This window comes from Balaenoptera borealis (genome assembly GCF_965194805.1).
Source record: "Balaenoptera borealis genome assembly, chromosome: 19".
Classification (NCBI taxonomy): Eukaryota; Metazoa; Chordata; class Mammalia; order Artiodactyla; family Balaenopteridae; genus Balaenoptera; species Balaenoptera borealis.
In genome coordinates, this window is record NC_138878.1 from 57153438 (window position 1) to 57180540 (window position 27103).

The following is a 27103-nucleotide window of genomic DNA, read 5'->3' on the forward strand; positions in this document are numbered from 1 at the left end:
GAAGCGGGAGAGAATTCATCAGCAAGACCCCAGCAGATGGGAAGAAACACAGCAGAGGGAAACCCACCCCAGCTCAGGGTGCTGTCATTTCTCTCCTGGACAACTGGTCTCCCTGCGGTCACCCTCAGCCCCGTTCAGTCTACTCTCAACCATCAACCAGAGGGACCCCCCTGAGCACTTAAGTCAAATCACGTCCTTCTTCTGTTCAAAAACCCTGTCATGGTGCCTGCCGCTCTCAGAGTACAAGTTCTCACAGGTCCCCACAGGCCTGATGTGGTCTGGAAGGCAGGACCAGTGCAGAAGTTGTGTGCATAAGCCCTCAACTCTAGCTGCCTGGGTTTGAATCCCAGCTCTGCCATTTGCTAACTATGTGACCATAACAAATAAGTTAACCTCTCTGTGCCTCAGTATTCCCATCTGTGGAGTGGGGAGCAAATGATCTCCATAGCAGGAGTTGGCAGACATTTTCTGTCAAGGGTCAGATAGTAAATATTTTTGACTTTGCACAGTTTCTACTCAACTCTGCCCTAGTAGCACTAAAACAGCCACAGACAGTACAGTACCAAATGAGCATGGCTGTGCTCCAATAAAACTTTATTTACAGAAACAGGCAGTGAGTCAGAATTTGCCTGCAGGCAATAGTTTGCCAACCCCTGCTCTCTTGGGCTGTGGGGAGAATGCCATGAGCTAGTAGCTCCATACCTGGAGTGGAGAATTGTTGTTATTACTCTCTGGCCTGTGAGTGTTACTTCCTGACTCAGATCTTAACACCCTTCCCCTCGCCCCTCCCTTCCAAACGCACTGGCCTCTTTCCTGCCTGTGTAGCTCACCCCAAGTTCATCTTTACTTCCAGGCCTTTGCTTTTGTCTTCCTACCAAGAACACCCTCCCCCAGGCTGCCTTCTTGGCTTCCTTCAAGTCCCAAATGCCACCTCCTCCAAGAAGCCCTCCCTCCTTCCCAAAGCCATCTCTTACCCATCCTGCTTTCCTGTTTTCGCACAACTTTACTATGTCTGTCTCCTCCCCAGAAAGTAGGTTCCTGGTAGGCAGAAACTATTCCCTTAACCTCTCTGGGCTTCCATTTCCTTACATTTAAAGTGGGTGTTATCAGAGTCTCTTTATCTCAGAGCTTTGTTATGGTGGTTAAATGAGTTATTAACATAAGGGTCCAAGGTGCTCAATAAATTAATCTAACCCGTGTTCACCAGGAGTAAGGAACATAACAAGCGCTAAGGAAGTGTTTGTGTGAGGAAGGGCAAATGAATGATGGGCAGAGACAGGAGGAGGCAGATCTAAGTGTAAATGTAAGGAGATGGGGGGGGGGGGGTCGGGGAACGTCGGAAGGGAAACCCCAGTCAGGCGCCCAACGACACAGAGACCCAGTCATCTCTCCACCTTTAATGGACCCCAGGTGGGCTTGGGTGAGGTGTCCTTAAATACAACGCTGATGAGGCGGGCGGGGGCGGGGCCGGGCCTGCCGGGGTGGGCGGGACCTGTCGGGTGGGGCGGGGCCTCAGCTGCACTTGCAGGAGCGCACGATCATGTTGGACAGCTGCTCCACCTTGGGCTTGCGGCCCACGTAGTACACGATGGGCAGAGGCTCCAGCGCCTGCGGCACGCAGCACGGCGCCGCCGACGCGCCCGGGTTGTGCTGGTTGTACAGGGCCAGGACCTGCGGGGCGGGTGGGCGGGGTCAGGGTCGGAGGTCATGGGGAGGGTACCCCCACCCCACCAGCCTCTCCCTATCTCCCTCTGTCTTATCTCATTCCGTTTCTTTCTGTTTCTCTGCCTCTCCCCAGTTTCCACTCTTGGCTTGTGTCTCATTGTCTTTCTCTCTCCTTCCATCTTCCTAATTCTCTGTCCTCCTGCCTTTTTCTCTCTCATTGTGTCCCTCCGTTTCTCTCTTTCTCCTTCCATCTCCCTACCTCTTCCCTAGCCCAAGTTATGCGTCTCCATGGGTCTCCCCATATCTCTGTCTCCCTCTGCCTCGTGTCTCTAACTGCTCAGACCCTGCCTCTAGTTTCTCTCCCATCCCTTTGCCACCTCCCCGCCAAACTCCCTGTCTCCTCTCTTTCTGACCACTATCTCGCCAATTCATCTGATTTTACCTCTTTCTCCCTCTCCTCCCTCGGTTCCTGCTACCCTCATCCCACCCCCAGCCAGGGCTCCAGACACACCTTGCTGTACTGCGTGTCCAGGCTCCAGATGTAGGGGCAGGGCCCCAGGCAGAAATTGGCGTGGTAGCCCTTGGGTTCGTGAATCCACTTCCAGCCCAGGTCCTTGCGGAAGTCAATGTAGAGCTGCCGAACGCAGCAGTTCTTTTCCGTGGAGCTGCAGGCCGGAGGGAGGGAGGAACCCGAGTCAGGAGAGCAGAGGGGCTGCCCCTCCTCCCCCGGGTGAGCATGTGTTTCACCCTGGTTGCCCGCCAGCACGGTCTCCATCTTGGTCTCCCTTGCAACCCCTGTGATGATAACAGCAATAAGAGTAATAGTAATGATCATCACTAACACTGATAAAGCACTTCCTCCAGCCCAGCACTGCGCTAAGGGCATCCTCATGAACATTACCTCAGGCAACGCTCAAGCCTGTGAGAAGCCAAATGAACATCCAGAGGGGATGGCTACACAAATCACAGCACATCCACACACTGGAACATAAAAAACACAATGCAGCTCCATGTGTACTGATATGTTCTACGTGTGCAACAAATGTTTATTGAACTACTACCATGTGCTGGGCTGGGGTCTACTGGGGACAATTGTTTGTTTGTTTGTACAAACAAAACAGACAGAAATCCCTGCCTTCTGGGGCCACGTACTAGAGACTGTCCGTCGCTCCTCTGCTCTGAACAAGGCAAATGCCCAAGCCCTCGCCATGGACCACAAGGCGCTACCAGATCTGGCTGATCTCAACTCCCTCCCCACTCCCACTCTCACTCTCCTTCAGCCACATTACCATCCTCGTTGTTCCTGAGTCCCAGCCCAGGACATTTGCACTTGCTGTTCCCTCTGCCTGGCTTGCTATTCCCACAGATACCCACTCTGGCTCTGTTTCTTCACTCCATTTGTGTGTATGCTCAAACATCCCTCACTCAGGGAGCCTTAACTCCTAGAACACTGCCTGGCATGCAGTAGGTGCTCAATAAATAAATATCAGTCAAATAAATGAATGTCGTCTCCTCAGAGTCCTTCCTGGACCATCCTACCCAAAATACCAATCCAAATGTTTGTAAATTCCATACAGTGTAATAACAGCATTTCAGTTATGTGAGAAAACGTGAAAATGACTGCAGCTGAAATGGGGCAAATCTTAATACTTGTTGATACTGGATGAGAGTTTATGGGGGTTCCTTGTACCATCTTGGTTGCTTATGAATACATTTAAAGTTTCCCCTAATAAAAAAAATTTAAATCAGAAGAGGAAGAATAAATGATCATAATGACTTCTTTCTTTTCCCTTCCTCAGATTTGTTTTCCTTCTTGCCACCTGCTCTTTTATTAGATATTGATTTATTTATCTGTTCATTTTCTGTCTTCCTCTGAGGACAGGACTTTTTGTCTATTTTGCCCCTAAATGTGTCCCTGCAACAGTGCCTGGCACATAGCAGGTGCTTAGCAAGTATTGGCTGTATAAAATAATTGATCAATATGTTAGGTCTTTTAAAAGCACATTGGAGGGACTTCCCCGGTGGTCCAGTGGTTAAGAATCCTCCTCCCAACGCAGGGGACGTGGGTCCGATCCCTGGTCGGGGAAATAAGATCCCACACACATCCTGCGGGGCAACTAAGCCTGCACGCCGCAACTACTGAGCCCACACACTGTAGAGCCTGTGCACCACAACTAGAGAGAAGCCAGCCCGCGTGCCACAACGAAGAGCCCGCGTGCCGCAACTAAGATCCAACACGGCCAAAAAAATGAATACTTTTTAAAAAACAGAATAAAATAAAAAATAAAAGCACATTGGAGAGTGGTGGTATGTAAGACTCTACTGCCCTGGACTCATGAGCTGTGTCCCAGGCTCCGATGCAAAAGTCAGTCCTCCCCAGTCTGCGGCCCCGGCTCCTGCATGTCTGGAAGGAAATGGGGCATTTTCTGTGCTGGCCCCTGGGGCCATGGTTGAGATGGGCTGGGAACTTGACTAAAAAGCTTGACTCATGGGCAGCTGAGAACACTTTCAATTCCGTGTTCATAACATGTGAAAGGAACACTACGCAAAGTTACAGGTACAGTCATGATCTAAATTCTGTTTTGAATAGACGGACTGGAAGGCAATATATTAAAATGTTGACAGTGACATTTTATATGTGGTAATGTGATGGGTGATATCTTTCTGTATTTTCCAAATTCTCAATAGTGGGTATGTGTTACTTTTAGAATCAGAAAATAAAATTTAAAGAAAGAAAATGCAGTACTCCCCCCCCCTCAAAAAAAAAAAGACTCTACCATTTGGACAAAATAAAAAATATATACATGGCTATGTGTAAGTGTCTCATACAGAGACTCTCTGGGAGGAGACACAAATACAATAAAAGCCTCCTCATATAGGGGCTGGAGGCTGGAGCTGGAGGGTCTCTGAGTATCCTTTCTGGGTTTGATCCATGTGCATGTATTTTCCTACTCAAAAATCAATAGAGGGGAAAAAAAAAAATCAATAGCGGGAATTCCCTGGGGGTCCACTGGTTAAGACTCCATGATTCCACTGCAGGGGGTGCGGGTTCGATCCCTGGTCAGGGAACTAAGATCCCGCATGTGTGCGGTGCGGCCAAAAAAAATAATCAATAGAGAATTCCCTACAAGGCAGGTCTTATTATTATTCCCATTTGAAAGATGAAGAAGTTGAGCCTCAGAGAAAGGGGGATGTTGTCTGTTCACTTGTAGCCTACATGTGGTGGAGTTTGGGACCAGGTTCACAGCTAACTCTGTGCTGCCCTGGGGTCTGTGGCCTCATCTGCCCAGTGCAACCATGTCAGCTTAAGCAGAGGGGGAAGAAGCAATGTGACAGGATCTCCCAGGGCAAGACAAGGCCTCTCCAAGAGCCACAGGACGTTGAGAAGGAAGTTAGGAAACTTAGATTCCTGTGAGTTCAGCCTGGCGCCTCCCCAGTCTGGCTGGGCCTCAGTTCCCTCATCTGTACAAAGATGCAAGGGATGCTGGATCAAATAAGATGTTGTTAAGGGCCCAGGAGGCATCAGGAAATCCATGGACGGCCTGAGGGAGGGGCCCGAGCCCCCCAGACCATATGCACCTACGTGTGTATGTGTAGGCATATTCTGGGGAAAAAAGGTTCCTGGCTTTCGACTTCTCAAGGGGTTCCCGGACTCACAAAAGGGGAAGAACCACTGTCCAGAGTAATCTTTCATTTCTGATCCAACTGTGCCGGGGTGCTGAGGTCCTAAGATTTGAAGTGTGTGATTCTATCATCCAACTCAACTGTTCTCCCTATAGGGTCCCTGGAGAGGCAACAGCACCGCCTGGGAAATTGTGGGAAATGCAAATTCTCAGGCCCCACCCCAGACCCACTGAATCAGAAACTGGGGGTGGGGGTGGGGGTGGGTGGGAGATAGCAGGCCACATTTAACAAGCCCTCCAGGTGACCCTGAGGTGCATGCCTGGGGCCTGCTGCATTCCAGGTCCTGTGATACACGCAGTCCAGGCCCTTGCAACTCTGCCCTCCAGTCTACCAGGACCCAACAGGGTCTGACGAGTAAAAGAAACCCACTTGGGGGATTTCCTGGCAGTCCAGTGGTTAAGACTCCGCACTTCCACTGCAGGGGGGCAACAGTTTGATCCCCAGTCAGGGAACAACTCAGATCCCACATGCTGCACGGCTCGGGCCAAAGAAGAAAAAAAAAAGACCCAAATAAGGTCTATACATGGCAATTGCTTGATACATCTTTTAATATTCTTTTTTAAAGTCTGCAGAACCATCTCTCTGTTTCCCCCCTTTGTATTGTATTTGTTGAAGAAACTGGGTCAGGTTTCCCACAATCTAGATGTTGCTGACTGCACGACCATGGTGTTGTTTAACATGTTTCTCTGTTCTTATATTTCTGGGAAATTGGATCTACCGTACTGACCAGCTTCAGGTTTGATTTTCTGGCAAGACTTCCTAAGTGACATTGTGTCCCTCATGTGGCTGGCACTCTCTCTCTGTAATAGTATAAGCTGTTGGCACTCAAGACCTCAATCCATTCATTCATTCACAGGGTTGTTGGGCAGAGGGTAGGATCTGGTGTTGAAGGAGTTTGGGAGCAGACCTGACTCTCCAGCAGGAGAACTGCATGTAACAAAGCCCAAAGGCACCATCAAAATATTAAGCAGGGGAGGGCCAAGGTCACATTATCACTCTAAACTCGCAACATTCTAACTCTGAACTTCAACATTCTGACTACAACTTTTCAATTTTCTTAGACTGCAATACACCAGCCTCTCAAGATTCTAACACACCAACAGCTTTCCAGCTTTCTAGGATTCCCACATTCCAGCTCTCCAGGATCTTGGCATTCTTGAATTCCAATATTTCAAAACTGCATTCCAACATTCCACAATTCTGAGCCCATCACTCAAGAGGTCCAAGCTGCCACTTTCTAAGATCACAGCCTTCCAAGATTCTCACAAGATTCCAGCCCTGAGTCCCAACATTCTAGGTTACCAATACTCTGGCTTTCTCCAACTCCAACATTTGTGGATGCTAATATTTTAACACAGGATTCCACTATTCTGGGCCCAATATTCAAGGACTCCAATCTGCCTATACGGGAGACTCCAGTCTGTCAATGGTATAGGAATCCAACATGGGCAATCTTCCAGTTCTGAATTCCCAAGTTCTAGGATCCCAACATCCCCTGAGTCCAACATTCTCAGATTTCAATAATGACTACCGAATTCTAACATCCTAGAATCCCCACATGCTCGAACCCCAACCTGCCAGCAGTACAGGACTCTAACGTGGCGACCTTCCAATACTGAAATTCCACATTCTCAGTGTTCAACATTCTAATAGTCTCTGATTCCAACCCACCAGCAAGAGAGCCACCTGATCTCAGCATTCGAGGACTCCCAGTTCGCACATCCCAGCATCCTAGGCCTCGGACCTCATCCCCTGAACGCTCCAGGCTGAAGGAGATGCCAGCCCAAGCATAGCACCAGCCAGGTGCCCAATCTGCGGTGCCCGCTCAGCAGATGGCAAGGAGGCCCCCAGCCCGGAAGGCGTCAGGGGAAGGCTGCAAGGTTCACCTGAAGCAGTAGTTGGTGTCCAGGGCTCGGCGGTGCCGGGGGCTGTGCAGGTGCTGGGCCCTCTCCAGCGGGGTGGCCATGAGGAGCAGGAAGGGCCGGTTCATGCCATGAATGGTGGCAAGGTCACCCCGGCGGCCGGAACTAAACCCTGCTTTGGTTTGGGAGTCAGGTGGTGGGGAGGGTGGGGGAGACATACACACACTCTCAGATGGATGAATGGGAGATGGTCAAGGGGAAGACACACACACACACACACACACACACACACACACACACACACACACACATCACCGGTGGGCATGGGGCCGGGCCGGGGAGGTGGGCCTCACCGTTAATGTCCACTTGGAGTGTGTTATCTTTGCTGTCACAGGAACAGTGGGCACTGAGGCGAAAGCCCTCTATTTCCTCTGTGGGAGTGGGGAGAGGGAAGCCAGTGTGAGGGGGTGGCTCACCCAGCCCCTGGGGGAAGAGAAAGGAAGTGGCAAACCCCTGGGGTGGGGGTGGGGGGACCTCCTTCCTGCCCCTTCCCCTGCCTGCCCTCTCACTGCACCCTCGTGCTCCAGTCCTTTGCCTTGCAGCCTCCTCCTCCTCCAGGTCTCAGCTCAAAGGCCACCTCCTCCGGGAAGCCCTCCAGGACACAGCCCCGCCCCCACTATGACAGCACTTTATTTTCTCCATAGCACTTACCCTGACATTTGTATCTGGCTATTTATTTCCCTCTTTGTTCTCAGTGGCAAAGCAGGATACATGGGGGCAGGGATCCTTGTTTTCTTGTTCCCCGCTGGGCCTGGCCCACAGTCGTAAAAACAAACATCTCCTGAGTTCGCACTGGGTGCCAGGCCCTGTTCTAAACACTTTTTGTGTATTATTTCCTTTAATCCTCACCAAAGTTCCCCATTTTACAGATGAAGAAGCCAAGGCCCACGGAGAGGGGGTGACTTGCCCAAAGTGGGAAAAGGCAGGGCTGGGATGCAAGTGCCTGGGCTCTTGTCCCAGGGCCGGTGTGGAAGAAAGGTTTCTTGAATGAATGAGTGAATGCCTTTCTAAGCTCCCACTATGTGTTGGACCCTGTGCTGGGGGCTCTGGACTCAGCAATCAGCCCAGGACACTTGTCCCAGCGCTCACCTGCTCCCTAACCCCCATCTTTTCCTCTGGCCAAACCATCACTTATCTCATGAGTCTCAACACAATCATCCTCATCCAGGAAGCCCTCCTGGACCCCTCCAGATGGGTTTGGATGCCCACTCTCGGCTCCCACAGCACTTACGGCCTCCCCCATCCCGGCCCTGGTCATTGTGGCCATCACAATGGGAGTCAGGCGGGCCCCCTGCTAGGGCTTTGGCAAGATTTCCTAGGTGTCTAGAAGTGACTGTGGGCCCCATGAGGGCAGGCCTAGAAGTTGTCATGGTTACCACTGTGTCCCCCACACCACCCGCACAGGGCCAGGCACATAGCAGGAACCTACTGGCATTTACTGAGTGAAGGAATGAATGGGAGGGAGACTAGGAAGGGAGATGTGGGTACTGTGGACTCAGATGGGACAGGACAGACAGTCCTCTTCGGGACAGATCAGGTGTGTCTGGCTCTCCCTGGACTCGAGGGCTCTGCACAGCCTATCCCTCTGCCTTGAACCCTCTTGCCCCTCCGTCTTTCCCAGGCTGGCTCCACTTATCCCTCAGACAACCGCGCTAATGTCCCCTCCTCCAGGAAGCCCTCCCTGATTTCCCAGGCTGGGTCAGGCACCTCCTCTGGGCTCCCCCTCCCAACCCTGCCCACTCTGGGACATTACTACCTGGTTTTCAGGTCTTTCTCCCAAATCCCCTAACCTGAGCAATGGATGATAAGCTTCATGAGGGCAAGTATGGTGCTGTTTTGGTTACTGTTGTGTCCCCAGCATCACCCAGCACAGGGCAGGTGCTCAGGAAATGGATTTACCATTAATCACTCAGGTTTGAGTGCCTGGGAGGAGGCCCAGGTCTGGGCTCTTTGGCACCAACATGGGGTGGGGGGTGCTAGGCAGGGGAGCCCCAGGACAAACAATGGGGTCAACCCCATTACAAAATAGGGGTGGGGGGGACCTCCCTGGTGGTCAAGTGGTTAACAGTCCACGCTTCCACTGCAGGTTCGATCCCTGGTCGGGGAGCTAAGATCCCACATGCCACGCAGTGCGGCCAAAAAACACACAAAAAATAGGGGTGGGGCAGACAAGCAGTCCTCACCTCCGTGGGTCAGCCACTGCCGCACAACTCCAGTGACATCAAAGGACAGCCACTCCGGTGAGTCGCTGGGGGCCAGCAGCCGGTTGCTGAGGTAGCGCCAGGAATCATTGCTGTATTTCTGGGGGATAATGAATTGGGGGGAGAGACAGTGGGTAGATGTTGCCACACAGCCCTCATGTACGCTGCACCCCTGACTCCACCTGCTCCCCGAAAAGGGCCTCCACACAGTCCTGCAGACAGTCCCCTCCCAGACACCCAAACCGAGGGGCCCACAGGAGCCACCCACCCCACAGCAGCCCAGAGGGGAGAGAGAACCCCAGGCTGGGGGGTCAAGGCACCCGGGCAGCTCAGCCTCTATGCCTGACCCCGGCGTGGCCGTGGAAAATTCCTCTCCCCTTTTGTCCTTGGTTTCCTCACTGATGAAATGCCAGGAGGCCCCTTTCAGCTTGGACGGCCCACGATGCCACGAGTCTCCTACTGACATCGTAGGGGTCACTGACTATAGACAGTTCTGCAAATTTGGCCCCCCAGATTCTGAGAGTCTATCACGTTCCTTCTTTTTTAAAAAAAAGTATTTATTTAATTTTTATTTATTTATTTATTTTTGGCTGCATTGGGTCTTCGTTGCTGTGCGCGGGCTTTCTCTAGTTGCGGCAAGCGGGGGCTACTCTTCGTTGCGGTGTGCGGGCTTCTCATTGCGGTGGCCTCTCCTGTTGCAGAGCACGGGCTCTAGGCGCGCGGGCTTCAGTCGCTGTGGCACACAGGCTCAGTAGTTGTGGCTCGCGGGCTCCAGAGCGCAGGCTCAGTAGTTGTGGCGCATGGGCTTAGTTGCTCCGTGGCATGTGGGATCTTCCCGGACTAGGGCTCGAACCCGTGTCCCCTGCGTTGCCAGGCAGATTCTTAACTACTGTGCCACCAGAGAAGCCCCAAGTTATCACTTTCTAGAAGTTATGTTAGAAGTCATTCCATAACGCCAGTGCTCAGTGGCACCCCAAGAATTACACATTCAATGAGCCTGAGACATTCCAGAGGACTCATGTTCTACAAACCCACGAGTCTGACATGCCACAAACCTAGACGTTGCAGACGCCTGACATCCATGTGGAATGATCCCCTGGGAGCTGGCAGGATAAAAGCTAATTCTCTAGACTCCAAGAAGTTAACATCAGACAAAGTTCCCTTGTTGTAAGAGTCTAACATCTACTACTGAATCTAATGTTCCACATGACAGGGATTCTAGGTCACATAACCTTCAAGAGAATCCAGAACTTCTTGAGGCTCCAATCTTCCTGGAGACTCTTCTAGAAAAGAGCTAACCAAGAGAACTTTCTGTGATGATGGAAAAGTTCTTTATCTGTGGTGTCCAAAATAGCAGCTGCTAACCCCATGTGACTACAGGCCACTTGAACTATGGCCAGTGAGACTGAGGAACTGAATTTTTTCTTTTATTTAATTTTAATCAACTTAAATGGCCATATGTGGCTAGCGGCTACTGTGACAGAGCACTTTGAAAGTCTGCAACCTTTACAGAGATTCAAACTTTCAAAAGTCCTGAGTTCTTAGAGTCCAACTCCTAAGATTCCGGCCTTCTAAATGTTTAACCTTCTAGGGCTCTAAGAGTCTGAAAGTTTCAGAGCCCTGTGATTCCACAGTCTGTGCCTCCAGGATCGGCCACCATGGACCCTGCAGCCACCAGCCTTCCAGCCGCCCCAGCACCACCCCAGCCCAGGCCACCTCTGGGGCCCTCGCCCCCACCTGGTACAGCTCCACGTGCTGCTCCACTTTTAACTTGAGCCTCAGCAGGCGCAGCTCTGCCCGAGAGAGCAACACAGGTTCGGGCACCGCTTCCCGGAGCTCCGATGTGTTGAAGAGCATATACATGCTGTGTGGGCTACGCTTGATTTTCCCATAGATTTCTAGGCAGAAGGAGCCGAGAGCGGGGATGTCAGGGTTTGACAGGGGCAGGGGAGCTGGCGCACCCCAAGTCAAAGAGCCCTGGGTTGGAGTCTAACCCAAACACATTTTAGCTGTGTGACCTTAGGTGACTGGCTTCTCCTCTCTGGGTTTGTTTCCACCTCTTTAAACGGGATCCTATCTACCCTTCCCTCCCATCAACTGGGAAGTGCCCTCTCAGTACAAAGCTGGCACAGGGGTGGGGGCTGCTCTGCTTGCTTAGGCCTCCCCAGCACTTGGAGCCTCAAATGCAAGTTATGTCGCAGCACAGGGATCAAGGGCATTTGGATCGGACTGTGCTTCTACTGCCTTCTTTCTTGGGCAAGTCACAAGCCCTCTCGGAGCCTCAGTTTCCTATTCTTTGGGAAAGATCAACCTGACATCAAGTTCTCTGCCTCCCAGCCCAGGCTTTCCTAACTGAAGCGCTGGAACTTTGGGCAAGTGAATTCCTCTCTGTGTGCCAGATTCTCACCTGTAAGACAAGGACTGATTACAGGATGATAGTGTGAAATAAGTGAGATGATGCAGATAAAGTATGTCGCACAGAGTCTGCGTACAATGCTTACTCTAATGTGTGTGTTCAACAACCCCATGAGGAAGATACTATTAGTATACCCGTTTTATAGATGGGAAAACTGAGGCAAAGAGATGAAACAATTTGCCCCAAGATCACGCAGCCAAGAAGCTGCAGAGTGGGGATTCAGACTCAGCCGGTCTGATTCCAGAGACTGTGCTCTTAACCCCTAGGTTATGCTGCCTCCCTGCTAATGTGACATTACTCTTGTTGCTGTTGTTATTATTATAATTATTGTTTCCTTCCCCAGCTGGTTAGAGAAGGCAAAGTTCATTCTAGGTAAGAATGGCTTCGGGGGCGGGGGAAGGGGAACAGAGAAAATTAGGAAGAGTTTTCTAGTCTAGGAAAAGTTTGGGGTTGGGAAAGAGGGGGGCAAGCCATGAACTCCTGGATCAACTGGGACAGCTGCTTTAGGCCTCTGCAGTGGGGGCATGGAAATGGTGGAGACATCTGATGAGAAAGGACACAGGAAGCCCCTTCAGTGGGCCTCCTTCCCCTACTCCTCCCCTCTCTAGCCGGGCCAGCCCCTGCCCCGCACAAAAAAAGCCCTATCTTGGCCCAGGGGTTACTCAGCAGACCCCAAAGGAAGGGTAGAGCCCAGGCCTGGGAGACAGATAGGGAAGAAGAGAGATAGAAGGGGCAGGAACGGTCAGAGGGAGAGATGGAGAGTAGGGTATGGAGGAGAAAAAGAGAGAGAGAGGGAAGAGATGGAGAGACAGAAACTGGGAGACCCAGACTGGGACAGAGAGAGTAACGGTGATGCGGGAGAGATGGAAAGGCAGAGATGGGAGACAGAGACACACGGGAAGAGAGACATAGGGTTTGGGAGCGAGATGGAGGCAGAAGAGGAATGAAGAGAGATTGAAGGTATCAGTGTTGGAAAAATCTCTACAACCAAGGTGAAGCTACGACGGAAAAGGTGAGACGGGGATGTGGGAGGGTAGGGGTGTCATTCGGCTGAAGCGGCAACTGGGTGCACAAATGGGCCAGAGACCCACAAGTCTAATGCCCAAGAGGGAAAGTGAAAGCAGGGGGGTCGCCCCCAAGCCTCCGGGCCACGCGGGACGCCTGGGTCTCCGCGGGCGCCGAGGGGGCGGGCCCAGCGGTAGTGCCGCCCTGAGCTGGGGCTGAAGGGGGCGGGAGGCGCCGCCGCCACCGCGAGGGCGGGGACCGGACCTGCCTCGTCTCGCCCCAGGCTCCGCGCGCGATCCCCGCCCCCCGAGGCACGGGAAGGAAAGGAAGGGAGGGAGGGCTAGGCGGCCGGACGCTGGGGTTTCCCCAGCCTCCTAGAGAGGAACTAGGAGTTTGGGGTCCAGGCTCTCAGCATTCAGCTCTGCGGGGGTTCTCCTGTCCCCTTCCGGAAGCGCAGGCTCCTCCCCCCGCGCGTGGCACACACGTGGGGCTTCCTCACCCCTACCAGCTCGGTTTTCTCACCCGGGTCTTGTAGAGTCGCACCCACCCACCTCTCCCTCTACGGCTCGACTCCTCACTCAGCCCTCTCCCTTCCATCCCGCGGCGTGGCGGAGGCTCGCTGCTCCCAGCATGGCACCGTCCATCTCTCCTCTGCCCCCTCCCAGGTCCACCTTTCCCACGCTTGTCTCTCCGCTCCGTATACCCCTTCCCACGACCCAGTATTCTAGGTTTCCTGGGGGCTCGCTTCCTCCGCTGGGCTTCCCCCTCTCACGTCCGTCTGCGAAATAGAGCACCTCCCGGCGCATCCTCGGCATCCCCCTGGGGTCTCCGCTTCTCTCCCGCCAGCTTCCCCCACCCTACGACCTCACGCCCCCTTTGACCTCGCATTGATCACCCCCTCCCCGCCTCTCTCTCTAAGCCCTTCCCCAGTCCCGCGTGTTCTTCGCGCCGTGTGCAAATGCGTCCACTCTCCACTTTCTGGAACCTCTGGGGTTCGCTTCACCTAGTTTTTCTGTCCTTCTTGAATCTTCCTGCCTCATGACCCCTGAGCTCTGGGTCAGCTTTCCCCACTACCTCTCTTCTCCCCAATGCCGGGGTCCTCGTCCTCGCTTCTCCCAAAGCGAGCTCCCTCTCTGCGGGCCCCACCCACGACCCCCGCACTCTAGTGCACCCTGCAAAGGGAAGTCTTTTTCTACAACACCCCACCCCGTAACTGCTTCGCTTCTCTCCCTCTAAGGGGCTCCCCCCGCCCACGATCTCGCATGTTCCTGTAGCCCTCCAAAAGCGGTCCACTTCGCTCACTATCTCCTCTTCAAGACCAGATACCTGGGGGGTAGGGAGCTCAGCCCTATCCTCTTTGGGACTCCCCCTCCCAAGTTCCCGGCGCCCCCGGGGGTCCTCTTCCTCCAGCCAGTTTCCTCTACCAGTAATTTCCTCCCCGTGACCCCTGCACTCCGGCGCCCCCTGGGGGCTCCCCTCCAGGGTTCCCCTGCCCCTCCGAGCTCACCGTTGCTGTTTTCCACCATTAGCACGCGGGTGACCTCCTTGGCGTAGTAGTCCGCCTCTGGCTCAGGCTCAGGTTCGGCACTTTCCCCGGCCACCCGGTCACGGGTACTGTTGTAAAGGGCCAGTACGGCCTCGGGCAACGGACCGGGCGGCACCTCCCCCTGGCTCGGGGGGCTGGCGAGCCGAAGCTTGGACAGAATCTGGCCGCGGATGGCCTCAATGCGCTTTCGCTTCACCAGCTCCATGTCGATGGTCTTGCAGGTGGACAGTCCGGCGGCCGGCCGGCTAGGCGGCAGCACTAGTAGCCACAGCAGCGGCAGCAGCAGCGGCAGCAGCCGCAGCCCCGAGGGCGGCATGGGGGAGGCGGCGCCCCCGGCACAGCCGAGAGCGCGAGCCGGGCTGGGGTGGGAAGAGGGAGGCCCCGCCCCTACAGGGTCTGGGGGGGTCTCCCGAGGAAAGGTAGGAGGGTCTGGGGAGGGGGAAGTTGAGGCCCTCAGGGAGAGCGGAGCGGAGCTGGAGGGGAGGCTCTGATGGGTGTGTTCTCGGTATCCCACGGCAAAAACCGAGATGAGCGAGATCTGGTACCAAAGGTGGGTGGTCTTGAATAGGAAAGCTGAGGCAGGTCTGAGATTGATCCCGTCTCCTGGATCCCGGAGGAGAAGGGTCCTTGGATGCGCGGGGGCTCAAGAGAGAGGCTGGGAGTTGGGGGCCGTGCGGGGGGGTGCGACCGATGTCTGGGGTCGAGTCCTCGCGGGAGTCGGGTTTGAGGCTCCTGAGGGCTGGTCCGGAATGGGGGCGCCCGGGGAACGCCGTGTGGGGGGAAGGAAGGGAGCAAGCGTCCGAGGCGGTGCGGGGTGGAGGTGCGGTCTGGGGTCCCCCAGTCCTGCCTCGCGGAGCAGCGCTGCGCGAAGGTCCCCGCGCCTTTGGCTCCCAGCGGCAGCGGAAAAGTCTCAAAACTTTTTTCCTCTTCTCCCAACCAGCTCGTCCCTCCTCCCGCTCCTCCTCCCCCTCCTCCCCGCAGTGGCGGCGGCGGCGGCGGCGGCGGGGGCGGCGGCGGCTCGTCTCAGACTCTGGGGCCTCGGACTGCTCCTCGGCGGCTCCTTTCTCCGTTCCCGGCTGAGGCCGGCCCCGCGGGCGGCTCCGAGCCGGGGGGGTGCCCCGGAGGGGGCGTCCCCCCTGCCCCCGGCCGGGGGCCTCGCTGTCTGGCGGATCCGCGGCGGGAGGAAGGGAGTGGGACGGCCTGGGGCGCGAAGGGCGGCGGCAGCGGCGACCGGCTGGGGCGGCGGGGGTTTTTGAAGCCGCCCCGGCCCCACCCAGGAAGCGCGCAGGGCGGGGGCGGCCCTCAGGGGGAGGGCATGGGGGGGCCGGTCCACAGTCCTCATCTCGCGTGGGCGGGCTCCAAGGGGGGTCCCTTACGCCCTGGGGGGAGGGGGCGGGCACCCGGCTCCGCCCCACCAACAGGGTGCTGCCTCCTGGCGGCTGAGCGCTACCAAAGCGGGCGGCTGTGCTGCGTGTGGCTTTGAGGACTGTGCGAGGGTCACCGAGGGAATGAAGACCTGGCAGGGAGGGCTCAATCAGAGGATGGGGACGCAGGGTACAGGGAATCCGAGGACGACCACCCCGAGTGGAGAGTGGGAAGCTGGGGCAGTGGGGGAGAGGGTCAGCCAGAAGACAGGGAGCCAGTGGGGAGAGGGGCACAGAGGAGGGGGGACCCCCACGGAGTGGGGGCCATAAGAGCATCACCCAGAGTGGGGAGGGGGTCAGAGGTTGAGGCAGAGGACAGGGGAAGGGGGCCTGAGGAAGGAGGGTGACAGTAGGAGGATGGGGCACTGGACATCCAACAGATGAACGTCAGAAAAGCACTCACATCTGAAAGAACTGCTCTCCTTTACTGAGCCCTTCCATGTGCCAACAGCTTCTCTGCACCCAACCCCTGTGAACCCACACATTTACTGCCCCCATTTTACAGATGGGGAAACTGGACCTGGGAGGGGCAGTCACTGGGCTTGAGATGCGAGTCAGGATAGAAGCCACAACAGCCTTGGCTGGGGTCAGGTCTGACAGTCTCCAGAGCCCACGCTTCTGACCCCTGTGCCATCCTGCCCCTCACCGGGTGTCCAGAGATATGGCTGGGGGCCAGCAGTCCATACAGGGTCCTTCAGCATTCGACGCCATAGCGATCGAAGTGGCGCAGCAGCAGGCCCAGCTCAAGGTGCACGATGCCACCGGCGGCAGTGTGCAGGCGATAGCGGTCAGCCCCACTGTAGATGGCATCTCCATGCAGCAGCTGAGGCCCGCCACCCACGAAGGCCCTTGCCAGCTGCTCCCGCCAGCTGCCTAGGGGTCGCCATGTGGGGCAGTCCAGCTGGTGGGTGCCTGGACTGCTGGGCACATGGCAAAAGCCGTAGCCTGCAAGCTGGCAGCGGCCGAAACTGTCCTGGGACCATACCTGGAGATGGAGTCGGGGCCAACCTGCAGCACAGGAGGGAGGGAGGGAGGTAAAGTGGGATGGGTATAGCCCAGCAAGAGCTCCTGGAGATCCCAGGCCCAGTCCTTCCCCGCCAGGTTTCTGCCCCAGCCTCCTCTCTGGACTCCTACCCCCACAGAGCAGCCAAAGGGATCCTTCTGAATCCGTATTCCTCCCCTGCTCAAAACCCTTCTATGATTCCCCAGTGCACTCAGTATAAAGTCCGACCTCAACATTCAAGGCCCTTTAGGTCTGGCCTCTGCTGACTTCCCTCTCCGTGGCCTCTTCCTCTGTGTCCCCGTCTCAGGGGAGCCCAGTCCCCAGGTGAGTATGTTGGGCCTTGTCCCCGATGCCTCCCTCCTTCCCTCCCCGTGGCCACACCCTGTCCTCTTTTCTGGCCTCAGGGCCTTCTTTCCTGCTCCCTCCAATCCAACTTTCGCCTGGCAGCTGGAAGCATCTTTCTCTCCCTTCCATAGGTTTCCCAGTGTCCTCACTCCGAATATAATTCAGCTCCTCAGCCTATAGGCAAAGCCCTTGGAGACCCAGCCCCATTTCACCCTCCTTTCTGAGTCCCTCCGTGCTAGGCCCTGTTCTAGAAGCTGGGGACACAGCAGTGAACAGAGCAGACAAAAATTCCTGCCCTTGTGCAGCTGACATCTTAAACAATGAACACAGTAAATACGCAAATTATAGGGTACGTCAGATGGTGATAACTGCTCTGGAGAAAAACAAGCTGGGTACGGTGGGGGTAGGCATGCAGTTTTTTTTTTTTGTTTTTTGTTTTTAATATTTATTTATTTGGTTGCACTGGGTCTTAGTTGCAGCAGGCAGGCTCCTTAGTTGTGGCATGTGAACTCTTAGTTGCGGCATGCATGTGGGATCTAGTTCCCTGACCAGGGATCAAACCCGGGCCCCCTGCAGTGGGAGTGTGGAGTCTTAACCACTGGGCCACCAGGGAAGTCCTGGCATGCAGTTTTAGAAAGGGGGTGATCAAGCAAAACTTTCCTGAGAAGGTGACATCTGAGTGAATGCTTAAAGGAGGAGAGGGAGTGGGGGCTATGTGGATACCTAGGGAAGAGCGCTCCCAGCAGAGGGAATAGCTAGTGCAAAAGCCCTGAGGCGGGAGCTGCCTGGTGGGGCTGATGTGGCTGGAGCAGTGAGATGGGGGAGAGGGGGAGGAGGTGACAGAATCAGATTGAGCAGGGCTTTGTGATCCATGGTAAGGTTTTGCCTTTTACCCTGAGTGAGATGGGGACCACAGAGGGTTCTGAGCAGAGGAGGAATGTTACCTAACTTAGGTGTTCACAGGGGGACAGACTTATGGGGCTGAGGTGGGAACACCAGTAAAGAGGCTACTGTAATAGCCCAGTGAGAGGTGAGGGTGGACAGATCAGGGTGCTGGGAAGAGGGTAGGGGGAGTGGTGGGATTTAGGATGCACTTCAAAGGTGGAGCTAATGGGATTTCCTGATGGACAGAATTGGGGGGTGGGTGTGAGAAAAGAGGAGGCAAGGATGATGCCCACATTCAGAGACTCGGGGTCCTTAAGAGCTGAAAGGACTGTTGCCTGCCTCACCTTCCAATCCATCACCCACAGGGCAGCCAGAGGGATCTCTTAAAAGCAAACCCTGACTTGTCAATCGCCTGCTCTGGCTCCCCAGTGCCTTCAGGATATGGCCTCCACTCTGCGGCCTGGCATTCAAGGCCTTGCAATGGCCTGTCCCCTGTCCCCTGCCACCTCACCCCCTGCAGCCCTCCTGCTCTCCCTCGGTCCTCCAAATGCCCCTGGCTTACTTTCCCCCTTGAGGCTTCCACACATGGCTTTCTGCCCAGAACCCTCTTTCATCTTTCTGTTTTAATAGCTCCTACTGTCCTTTCACAGCAAAGCTCAAACATCCCCCTCCTCCAGGAAGCCCTCCCTGAACCCCCCAGCAGGGTCAGGCACCTCCGCTGGCCTCCCATAGCCCTTCAAGATCCCCCATCCCAGTCCTGCCCACTCTGGGTTACCACTGTCTGAGGGCAGCTCTGTCTCTCCCAAGGGATGATGAACTGTGTGGGGACAGGGCTGGGGAACTGTCTCAATCACTGATATCTCCCTGGCATCACCTGACACAGGGCAGGCACTCAGTAACTATTATTTATATGGTAGAAATATATGGCATATTTACCTAGGCTATTTCCTGGAATCCACCCCTCTTTAATGACCCAAATTTTCTGCCAGAAGAGGTCTTCTGATACCCCTCCTCCCCCACGTATTCATTTCCCCTCTGAGCAGCTGAGGAGCCCTGCCTGCAGAATAGCCACCAGCCCTCACCTCTCTCTCTCATAACCCCTCCCAGCTTCCTGCTGATTGAAGACTCTCTTGCTTTGTCTCTGTGAAAGCCACCTCCCTCTCCCCCTGGCCCTCCCCTTGACCTTGCCCCATCCACCCCTGGCCTCTGCCCTACTCCTAACGCACTCTAGAGCCGGCCTGGGGAGGCCTCAGCTCACCCTCTCCAGGGCCAAGCCTGGTCAGGAAAGGGACCCAAAGGACAGGAACAGCACTTGATGTTTCCAGTCCCCGCAGCACTGAGTGCCGCTAACCCACCTCCCCTTAGTCTAGCCTGGGGCCCAGGCCGGGAACTCACCTTGTAGGCCTTTGGTGGCGAAGTGCAGGTCGATGGGATGGGACCAGTAGGCCATGTCCCCTATCTGGGGGGTGTCCACCTGTGTTTGGCCCTCCCGCACGCCTGACAGGAGCTTCCATGCTGCCCCTGCAGGGAGAGCCAGGACACGGATGAGGCAGGGCGGGATGGGAGGCAGCCATCAGGAAGGGGATCCCACTGTGGCTGTAGGACCCCATTTTTCCCTGGCACTGGGGGGCGGAGGGTTGCAAAGCATGGACTCTGGAGCCAAATATCTGGGTTCAAATCCTGGCACTATTTCTTCCTGCCTGTGCAACCTTGGGCCAGTTACCTTTCTCTGCCTCCGTCTTCCCATCTGTAAGGTGGGTGTAATAATAATGCATTCCTCCCAGGCTTGTGAGAAGATTAAATGAGTTAATACACACGAGGCACTGAGAACAGTGTCTGGGGCACAGTGAGTGCTGGATGAGTGCTGGGGGTCATTTTACTACTATTCTCACCCCACGTTTAGAGGCCTAGTCCAAGGACTAAGATGGAGCCAAGGGGGTCCTTCACAAGCTGAAGCACAGAGCAAATCGTGAACGGTGTGTCGTAATAGCAATCCTACTGAGGGTGATAATCATAGCAAAAATGCACCGACTGCTTACTAAATGCCAGACGCTGCGCTAAGCGCTTTAGTAATGAATTCATTTAATCCACCCTCTGGGACTCTTAATCCCCACCCCACCCCCAGTTTACAGACTCTCCTCCACAGGAGGAGAGACTACAAGGCCTTACATGGCCTGGCCTGTGCCCCCCCCCAACCCCTTCCTGAACTCATCTCCCATCACTTTCCCCATTCCTCCTCACCACCCTCTAGCCTCACTGCTCCTATTTTTTCCCCCTCCTCAGGGCCTTTGCACTGGCTGTTCCCTCTGCCTAGAAAACTCTGCTCCTGGATGTCCCTATACCTGGCTTTTTTTCATCCTTCAGGGATCAGCTCAAGTGCCACTTTCACAGAGGGGTTCTCCCTCACCCTCCTATCCCAGAACTAACCAGTCCCTCTCACATCATCTCTCATCTCATTTCTTCCTAGTACCTAGTACACTATCTGTAATCACTGCACTCACGTCTTTACCTGCTTATTTCTTTTCTGTCTCCCCTGCTGTGAGCCCCAAGAGAGCAGAGATGTTGTAAACTACTGGATCCCTAGAACCTCAAACCCAGATCTTGGTACACAGAAGGTGTTCAATAAATGTTTGTTGGACACATAAATGATCCTAGGAGGTGGGGGCTAATACAATCCCCATTTTACAGGTAAAGAAACTTTTACCTTTCATTCCACAAACCTTTACTGAACACCTAACTCTGTGCCAAGCACTGTTCTCCATGCTGGGGCTACAGCAGGACCGCAGCAGACCAAGGTCCCATGGTGGAACTGATTCAAATGGAGCTCTGCTTTCGTTTTTAGGTTTTCGTTATTTTTTTTTTTTTTTGGCCGTGCCACGCCACACGTGGGATCTTAGTTCCCCCACCAGGGATTGAACCCGTGTCCCCTGCAGGGGAAGCTCGGAGTCTTAACCACTGGACCGCCAGGGAAATCCCTCAAATGGAGCTCTGACTGACGGCAGAGACCAAGCCCTTTATCTGACTGCGCCTTGGCTCTCTATTGGATTAACTGCCCCCTAGCCCCCTTCTCCCTGACCAAGAGCCCCCTGAAATAATAAAAATCATGTTGGTTACTGCTCCCTTGCGGGCCAGGTGAGGAAAGCACCAAGCCTTGAGTCAGGATGCTCACATACAAGACTTCCTAACACCCCTATGAAGGACAAATAGTCACACTTCACAGATAAGAAAACTGAGGCTGCGAGAGGGAATAGCACTTGCCAGGGTCACAGAGCAAGTGAGTGGAAGGGTACTGGAAACCAAGTCTGATTCCAGGCCTTGCTTCTTATTTGCTCAGCTGGAGGATCCCAATTTCCCAGGGAATCTCAACCACCAACCTACCCACCAGTGAAATCGCAAAGAACCCCAGGCCTGAAAAGATGATGATGGCAATAGCCACACTCATTTCTTGGGCATTTATCTGTACTAGGCAACATACCTAGGGCTTTACGAACAAGAGCCCATCCAATTTTTACACAAGCCAGGCAAACACTTACTGAGGACTTACAAGTCTAGGCCCTCTTCTAAGTGCTACTGATATTCATTTAGTCCTCACAACAACCCCATGAGGTAAATAGTGTTATTATTCCCATTTTATAGACAGGGAATCGAGGCAAAGACAAGTGGCCAGGGTCACATAATTAATAAGCAAGAGCTGGTTTTGAAACCCAGGCAGTCTGTGCTCTTAACCTCAGCACTCTGCTGCCTGAGCTGCTATTAGCTTCATTTTCAGACAAGGAAACTGAGGCTCAGAGAGGTCAAGTCCAAAGCCTCCCAATCAATAGGCAAGGGAGTTCGTATTTGAGCCCAGACCTGGTGGCTTGTGGCCCTAGCCATCACACCACCCACCACACTATACTGCCTCTGATGGAGAGGCATGAAAATTGAGACCTCCAAGGTCCCTCCTGGGCCTGTGTGGATGGACTTGAATGACTGTCAGAACAGGGTTCCTACATTCTCACAGAGAAATATGAATACAGAAGGGTGGCTTCTCCTCTTCATTTCAAGATGGAAACTTCCATTTTACATTAAGAGCTCAATAAATGGAGATGGTTAAGCAAAGAGTTAAGATGCGGGAGGCACCCAGAGCACCGCTAAGACAGTGAATGAAGTCCAAGCAGTGTCGTTACCGCTGTCAAGTGTTTTGAGGACTGGTAGTGTGTGTTGTGGGTAGCTGGGTGGGTCCAGCCTATAGTCTCATATCCTTAGGGAATGTGTGTTGAGAGAGTGGGAGTCTGAGTCCCCAGAGATGGGATGGGAAGGGATAATAATAAGAAGGGAGTCTGAGACTCACGTGAACAAAGCGTGGTCAGGGTTAGGAGTCCTGAGGGCCCATGGAAGCTGAGGATCAGGGACTGAGGTCAGGGGATGAAGGAAAGTGGGTGGCGGCGTCTAGGCTGCGGGGTCTTGGTGGGGAAATGAACCATGCCCGGGAATACCTGTGTGGATGCCCCACTTGCAGAAGAGGCTACTTTCCGAGAAACCGGTGGCCCCCATGATCTGCCCAATCACGTGCACCTCAGCCATGGCCCTGAGGGGGGAAAATATAATCATAGCCTTATGAGAAAAGTGTACAATTATCTCCACCTAATAGATGGGAAAACTGAGGCCCACCAAGTAAGGAGCAGTACTTGGGATTCCAAGCTAGTTTCGTCAAGCCACTGAGGCTGCGGTCTTGACCATGATACTAACTGCCTCTCCAGGAGAGCCGCAGAAAAATGAGGGGCGAGAAACGGACGCTCCAAGGAGCTGGCATCTAACTCTGCCTGCCTCTAAAATAACCTTTTCATCCTGCTCATTGCAGCGTAAAGTCCCGCCCCAGGGGCACATGGCTCCGCCCACAACACAAAAGCACCGCCTCCTCGGGTCAGATTTCCGCCCCCCACCGCCATGAGGCGCATGCGTTTTAAGTGCAGGGCACCTTAGCTCCACCTCTGAGCCCGCGCATGCGTTATTCCTACCTCAGAGCGTCTAACGGTTAGGAGAGGCGAAAGCGGGGATTGGAGTTCATGGGCCTGACCTGTCTCTCTCTCCGCAGGCGCTGACTTCCCAGGCCTAGCTCACGTCTCTCCCAGGACCTTCCCGGCAGCAAGATTGCTGAGAAGCTGATCCCTCCGAAGCCGCGCCCGCCTCCCGGCTCCCTGGTTGTTGCTGGGGCAACGGCAGCCTCCTCCCCTGGCCTTGTCCCCGCCCTGCGGGCCGCTAATTGGCCCTAGCAATCTATGGGGGCGGGGCTAACTCGTGATGGACACTTTCTCTCCCCTCTCTCCATTTTGGGAAAGGCGTCTCTCCAACCGCGAACCACGGTTCAGCCATTTGCGGCGTGGCCTTATGTGGCCATGTTGAGCGTGGCTGAGGAAGTTTGGGCACCAACTGTTCGTCCCAGATACTCTCATAACAGAATAAGAAAATCCATCGATGTCCCGTGCCCCCTAAAACTCTCTTTCAACCGGGGCCACAAGTCAGAGACTTGAGCCAGAGCCAGGGGGGAAATCTCCCTCACGTCGTTGTGTGCATCCCCCTGCCTCATAACTGGAAAAAAAAACCCTCATTCAGAGAAGTTGGGGAGGGGGTTCCTTTTTAGAATTCCTCCAAGCTCCTCAAGAACTGATAAATTCAACTTCCTTCACTGTTAGTGCTGATTCTGAGCAAGCAGGGGGTGGGTTGGGGGAAGGGGTATGAGAAATGAGGAACTGAGGCCTCTTTATCTCCAAAAAATCCTGTTTTTGAAGGCTGGACTCTGTCAGTAACTTGTGACCTTGCACAGCTCTAGGTCTCAGTTATCGCATCCATGTAATGGACACAAGGGGAATGACTGAGTCAGAGGCACTCACACATTCTGATTTCCTGAGCGGTGCCTTCCCCACTGTAGTTCGTGCCTTATTCCTCCAGCTCAGACCAAAAAGGAGTCCAAAAGGAACTTATTCCTCTACTTTTTGCAAAACGGGGACTGCAAAAGTTGGAGTCACCAGCTGAAAGTTATAGGGAGAGGGCAACGTTTCAATAGGATAGTATTTATATAGATACAATAATTCAATAGGTATACAATTCAATAATATTTCACTAATAGGTATATTTGAAAGCTACCATTTATCGAGTAATTTCTCCGTGCCAGCCGCTGTTAACTGATTGTTTTGCATGCATGATTTCCTTTAATCCTCACAGATATGCCACAGGGTAGGTAATTATCAGCCTTATTTAAGATGAAGAAATTAGGGCAAAATCGTTTGCCTTAAACCAAATTGATGGGCTCCCCTGGTGGCGCAGTGGTTAAGAATCCGCCTGCAGGGGACACGGGTTCAAGCCCTGGTCCAGGAAATATCCCACGTGCCGCGGAGCAACTAAGCTCCTGCACCACAACTACTGAGCCTGCGCTCTAGAGCCCTTGAGCCACAACTACTGAAGCCCCCGCGTGCCTAGAGCCTGAGCTCAGCAACAAGAGAAGCCACCGCGATGAGAAGCTGGCGCGCCGCAACGAAGAGTAGCCCCTGCTCTCAGCAACTAGAGAAAGCCCGCGCGCAGCAGCAAAGACCCAACGCAGCCAAAAATAAAATAAATAAAAAATAAATAAATTTATTTTAAAAAAACCCAAATTGATTATAGTTCTGTCTCACTCCGTCCCCACACCTTATGTTCTTAACTTCCTGCTGTCCTGCCTCTCTTGGATACACATCTCCCAGTATCAAAGGAATATGGAGATTATGGGTGTCATCCTCAACTCCATCATTTACCACGTCCAACCAGTCATCAAAGTCCCGTACATGGGACTTCCCTGGCCGTCTAGTGGATAAGACTCCGTGCTTCCACTTCAGCGGGTATGGGATCGATCCCTGGTTGGGGAACTAAGATCCCGCATACCACGTGGCATGGCCAAAACACAAACAAAAGTCTCATACAATGCTCCTTCTTAAATATTTTTTCTTCAATTGGTTTCTTTCTCACTGGTTGACATTAGTGATTAAGAAAATGCTTCCCAGTTCAACTACCTGGATTTAAGTCTTAGCTCTGGCTCTTCTGTGTGACCTTTAGCCTCTCTGTACCTTAGTTTCCTCATCTGTAACGTGAGATTGAGTGATGGTACCCACCTTGTTAGATTATTGTCAGGATTTAATGAATGTATGAAGCTGTTTTAAAATATGTCCACAGATTCTTTGACACTCCTTCTTTCACTAGGTGGAGCCTAATTTCCCTCCTCTTTTTATTTATTTATTTATTATTTATTTATTTTATTTATGGCTGTGTTGGGTCTTCGTTTCTGTGCGAGGGCTTTCTCTAGTTGCAGCAAGTGGGGGCCACTCTTCATCGCGGTGCGCGGGCCTCTCACTATCACGGCCTCTCTTGTTGCGGAGCACAGGCTCCAGACGCGCAGGCTCAGTAGCTGTGGCGCACGGGCCTAGTCGCTCCGCGGCATGTGGGATCTTCCCAGACCAGGACTCGAACCCGTGTCCCCTGCATTGGCAGGCAGATTCTCAACCACTGCGCCACCAGGGAAGCCCCCTCCTCTTGCGTATAGGCTGCACTTTGTAACTTGCTTCTAACCAGCAGAATATGGTAGAAGTGTTGCTGTGTGACTTCTTAGACTAAGCCATAAAAGGCATTGAGGCTTCCTCATCCATGTCTCTATTGAATGGCTCACTTTGAGAGAGACCAGCCACCATTTGTGACAGTAGTGAAGCAGCCAGCGGAGAGACCCAAATGGAGAACAACCGAGGCCCCGTGCCGACAAACCAGCACCATGTGAGTGACCCATCTTGGAAGGACATCTTTCAGCCACATCAAATCTTCCAGTGACTGTTGCACCTGGCCAACATGCTGATTGTAGCTTCATGACACCCTGAGCGAGAACCAGCCAGGTAAGCCATCAACAGATTCCTGACCAACAGAAACTGTCTGATGGTAAATGTTTGTTTATTTATTTATTTATTATTTTTGGCTGTGTCGGGTCTTCGTTGCTGCGCGCGGGCTTTCTCTAGTTGCGGCGAGGGGTGGCTTCTTCTGTTGTGGAGCACGGGCTCTAGGGCGTGCAGGCTTCAGTAGCTGTCGCTCGCGGGCTCTAGAGCACAGGCTCAGTAGTTGTGGCACACAGGCTTAGTCACTCCGCGGCATGTGGGATCTTCCCGGACCAGGGCTTGAACCCGTGTCCCCTGCATTGGCAGGAGGATTCTTAACCACTGCACCACCAGGGAAGTCCCTGTACTTTTTATTCTTAAAGTTTTTAAAATTGTGATAAAATACACATAACATAAAATTTACCATTTTAACCATCTTTATGTGTACAGTTCAGTGGCATTAAGTACATTCACATAATTGTGCAACCAATCTCTAGAACTCCTTTCATCTTGCAAAACTGAAACTCTGTACCCATTAAACAAAAACTCCCCATCCCTCCCTTCCCCTAGCCCCTGGAAACCACCTATTTACTTTCTATTTCTATGAATTTGACTACTCTAGGTGCCCCATCTGAGTAGAATCATTATTTGTCCTTTTATTACTGGCTTATTTCATTTAGAATAATTTAGCATAATGTCCTCAAGGATCATGCATGCTGTGGTGCATGTCAGAATTTCCTTCTTTTTTTTTTTTTTTTTTTAATTATATGGCATTTATTTATTTATTTATTTATTTATTTAGAAGTATAATTGACCTACAACACCATGTTAGTTCCAGGTGCACAACATAATGATTCAGTATTTCTATACATTACAAAATGGTCATCAAAGAATTTCCTTCCTTTTTAAGGCTAAATAATATCCCATTTTATATATACACCCCATTTGCTTTATCCATTCATCTGTCGATGTACAGTTGGGTTGCTTCCACCTTTTGGCTATTGTGAATAACGCTGCTATGAACATGGGTGTACACATATCTCTTCAAGACCCTGCTTTCAGGATTTCCCTGGTGGCACAGTGGTTAAGAATCCCCCTGCCAATGCAGGGGACATGGGTTTGATCCCTGGTCTGGGAAGATC

General features: G+C 53.3%; 3 protein-coding genes across 5 annotated transcripts in view; 1 reads left to right on the top strand and 2 right to left on the bottom strand.

Annotated features, from left to right (window-relative positions):
* The window catches only part of CCDC97 (coiled-coil domain containing 97), a 16555-nt gene extending 14265 nt beyond the window's left edge, over positions 1-2290 (top strand). Inside the window, exon 6 of the mRNA XM_082367562.1 lies at positions 2159-2290. Coding sequence (XP_082223688.1) covers positions 2159-2210 — 52 coding nt within the window. The 3' untranslated portion in view covers positions 2211-2290. The remainder of the gene's footprint in view (positions 1-2158) is intronic.
* Positions 1383-15650, bottom strand: TGFB1 (transforming growth factor beta 1). Of its 2 annotated transcripts, none has more exons than XM_082367556.1 (7): positions 14401-15650; positions 11210-11370; positions 9455-9572; positions 7565-7642; positions 7236-7386; positions 2177-2330; positions 1383-1671 (listed from the first exon to the last, which is right to left on the bottom strand). In XM_082367556.1, the coding sequence occupies exons 1-7, from the start codon at positions 14753-14755 to the stop codon at positions 1513-1515; spliced, it is 1176 nt and encodes a 391-aa protein (XP_082223682.1). In that variant the 5' UTR covers positions 14756-15650; the 3' UTR covers positions 1383-1512. The 2 variants fall into 2 exon arrangements, with proteins under 2 accessions (XP_082223682.1, XP_082223683.1); XM_082367557.1 differs by having other exon boundaries at positions 7236-7383; positions 14401-15648.
* A 617-nt stretch (positions 15651-16267) lies between these two features.
* On the bottom strand, positions 16268-23606 carry B9D2 (B9 domain containing 2). 2 transcript variants are annotated; one of them, XM_082367576.1, is made up of 4 exons: positions 23094-23606; positions 22572-22663; positions 19492-19617; positions 16268-16871 (listed from the first exon to the last, which is right to left on the bottom strand). In XM_082367576.1, the coding sequence occupies exons 2-4, from the start codon at positions 22657-22659 to the stop codon at positions 16558-16560; spliced, it is 528 nt and encodes a 175-aa protein (XP_082223702.1). In that variant the 5' UTR covers positions 22660-22663; positions 23094-23606; the 3' UTR covers positions 16268-16557. The 2 variants fall into 2 exon arrangements, with proteins under 2 accessions (XP_082223702.1, XP_082223701.1); XM_082367575.1 differs by having other exon boundaries at positions 23153-23601.
* Positions 23607-27103: the final 3497 nt, after the last annotated feature.

What these genes read in the sequence shown, in the direction of transcription:
- TGFB1 (XM_082367556.1), bottom strand. Translation starts at nt 14,755, where the DNA reads ATGCCGCCCTCGGGGCTGCGGCTGCTGCCGCTGCTGCTGCCGCTGCTG. An exon ending in GCAGTGGCTGACCCACGGAG is followed by an intron (nt 7,643 to 9,454) that starts GTGAGGACTGCT and finishes CCACTCCCACAG; the next exon opens with AGGAAATAGAGGGCTTTCGC. An exon ending in GACACCAACTACTGCTTCAG is followed by an intron (nt 2,331 to 7,235) that starts GTGAACCTTGCA and finishes TCCGGCCTGCAG; the next exon opens with CTCCACGGAAAAGAACTGCT.
- B9D2 (XM_082367576.1), bottom strand. Translation starts at nt 22,659, where the DNA reads ATGGCTGAGGTGCACGTGATTGGGCAGATCATGGGGGCCACCGGTTTC. An exon ending in CAAGTGGGGCATCCACACAG is followed by an intron (nt 19,618 to 22,571) that starts GTATTCCCGGGC and finishes CTCTCCCTGCAG; the next exon opens with GGGCAGCATGGAAGCTCCTG. An exon ending in CGCCACCAAAGGCCTACAAG is followed by an intron (nt 16,872 to 19,491) that starts GTGAGTTCCCGG and finishes CCTGTGCTGCAG; the next exon opens with GTTGGCCCCGACTCCATCTC.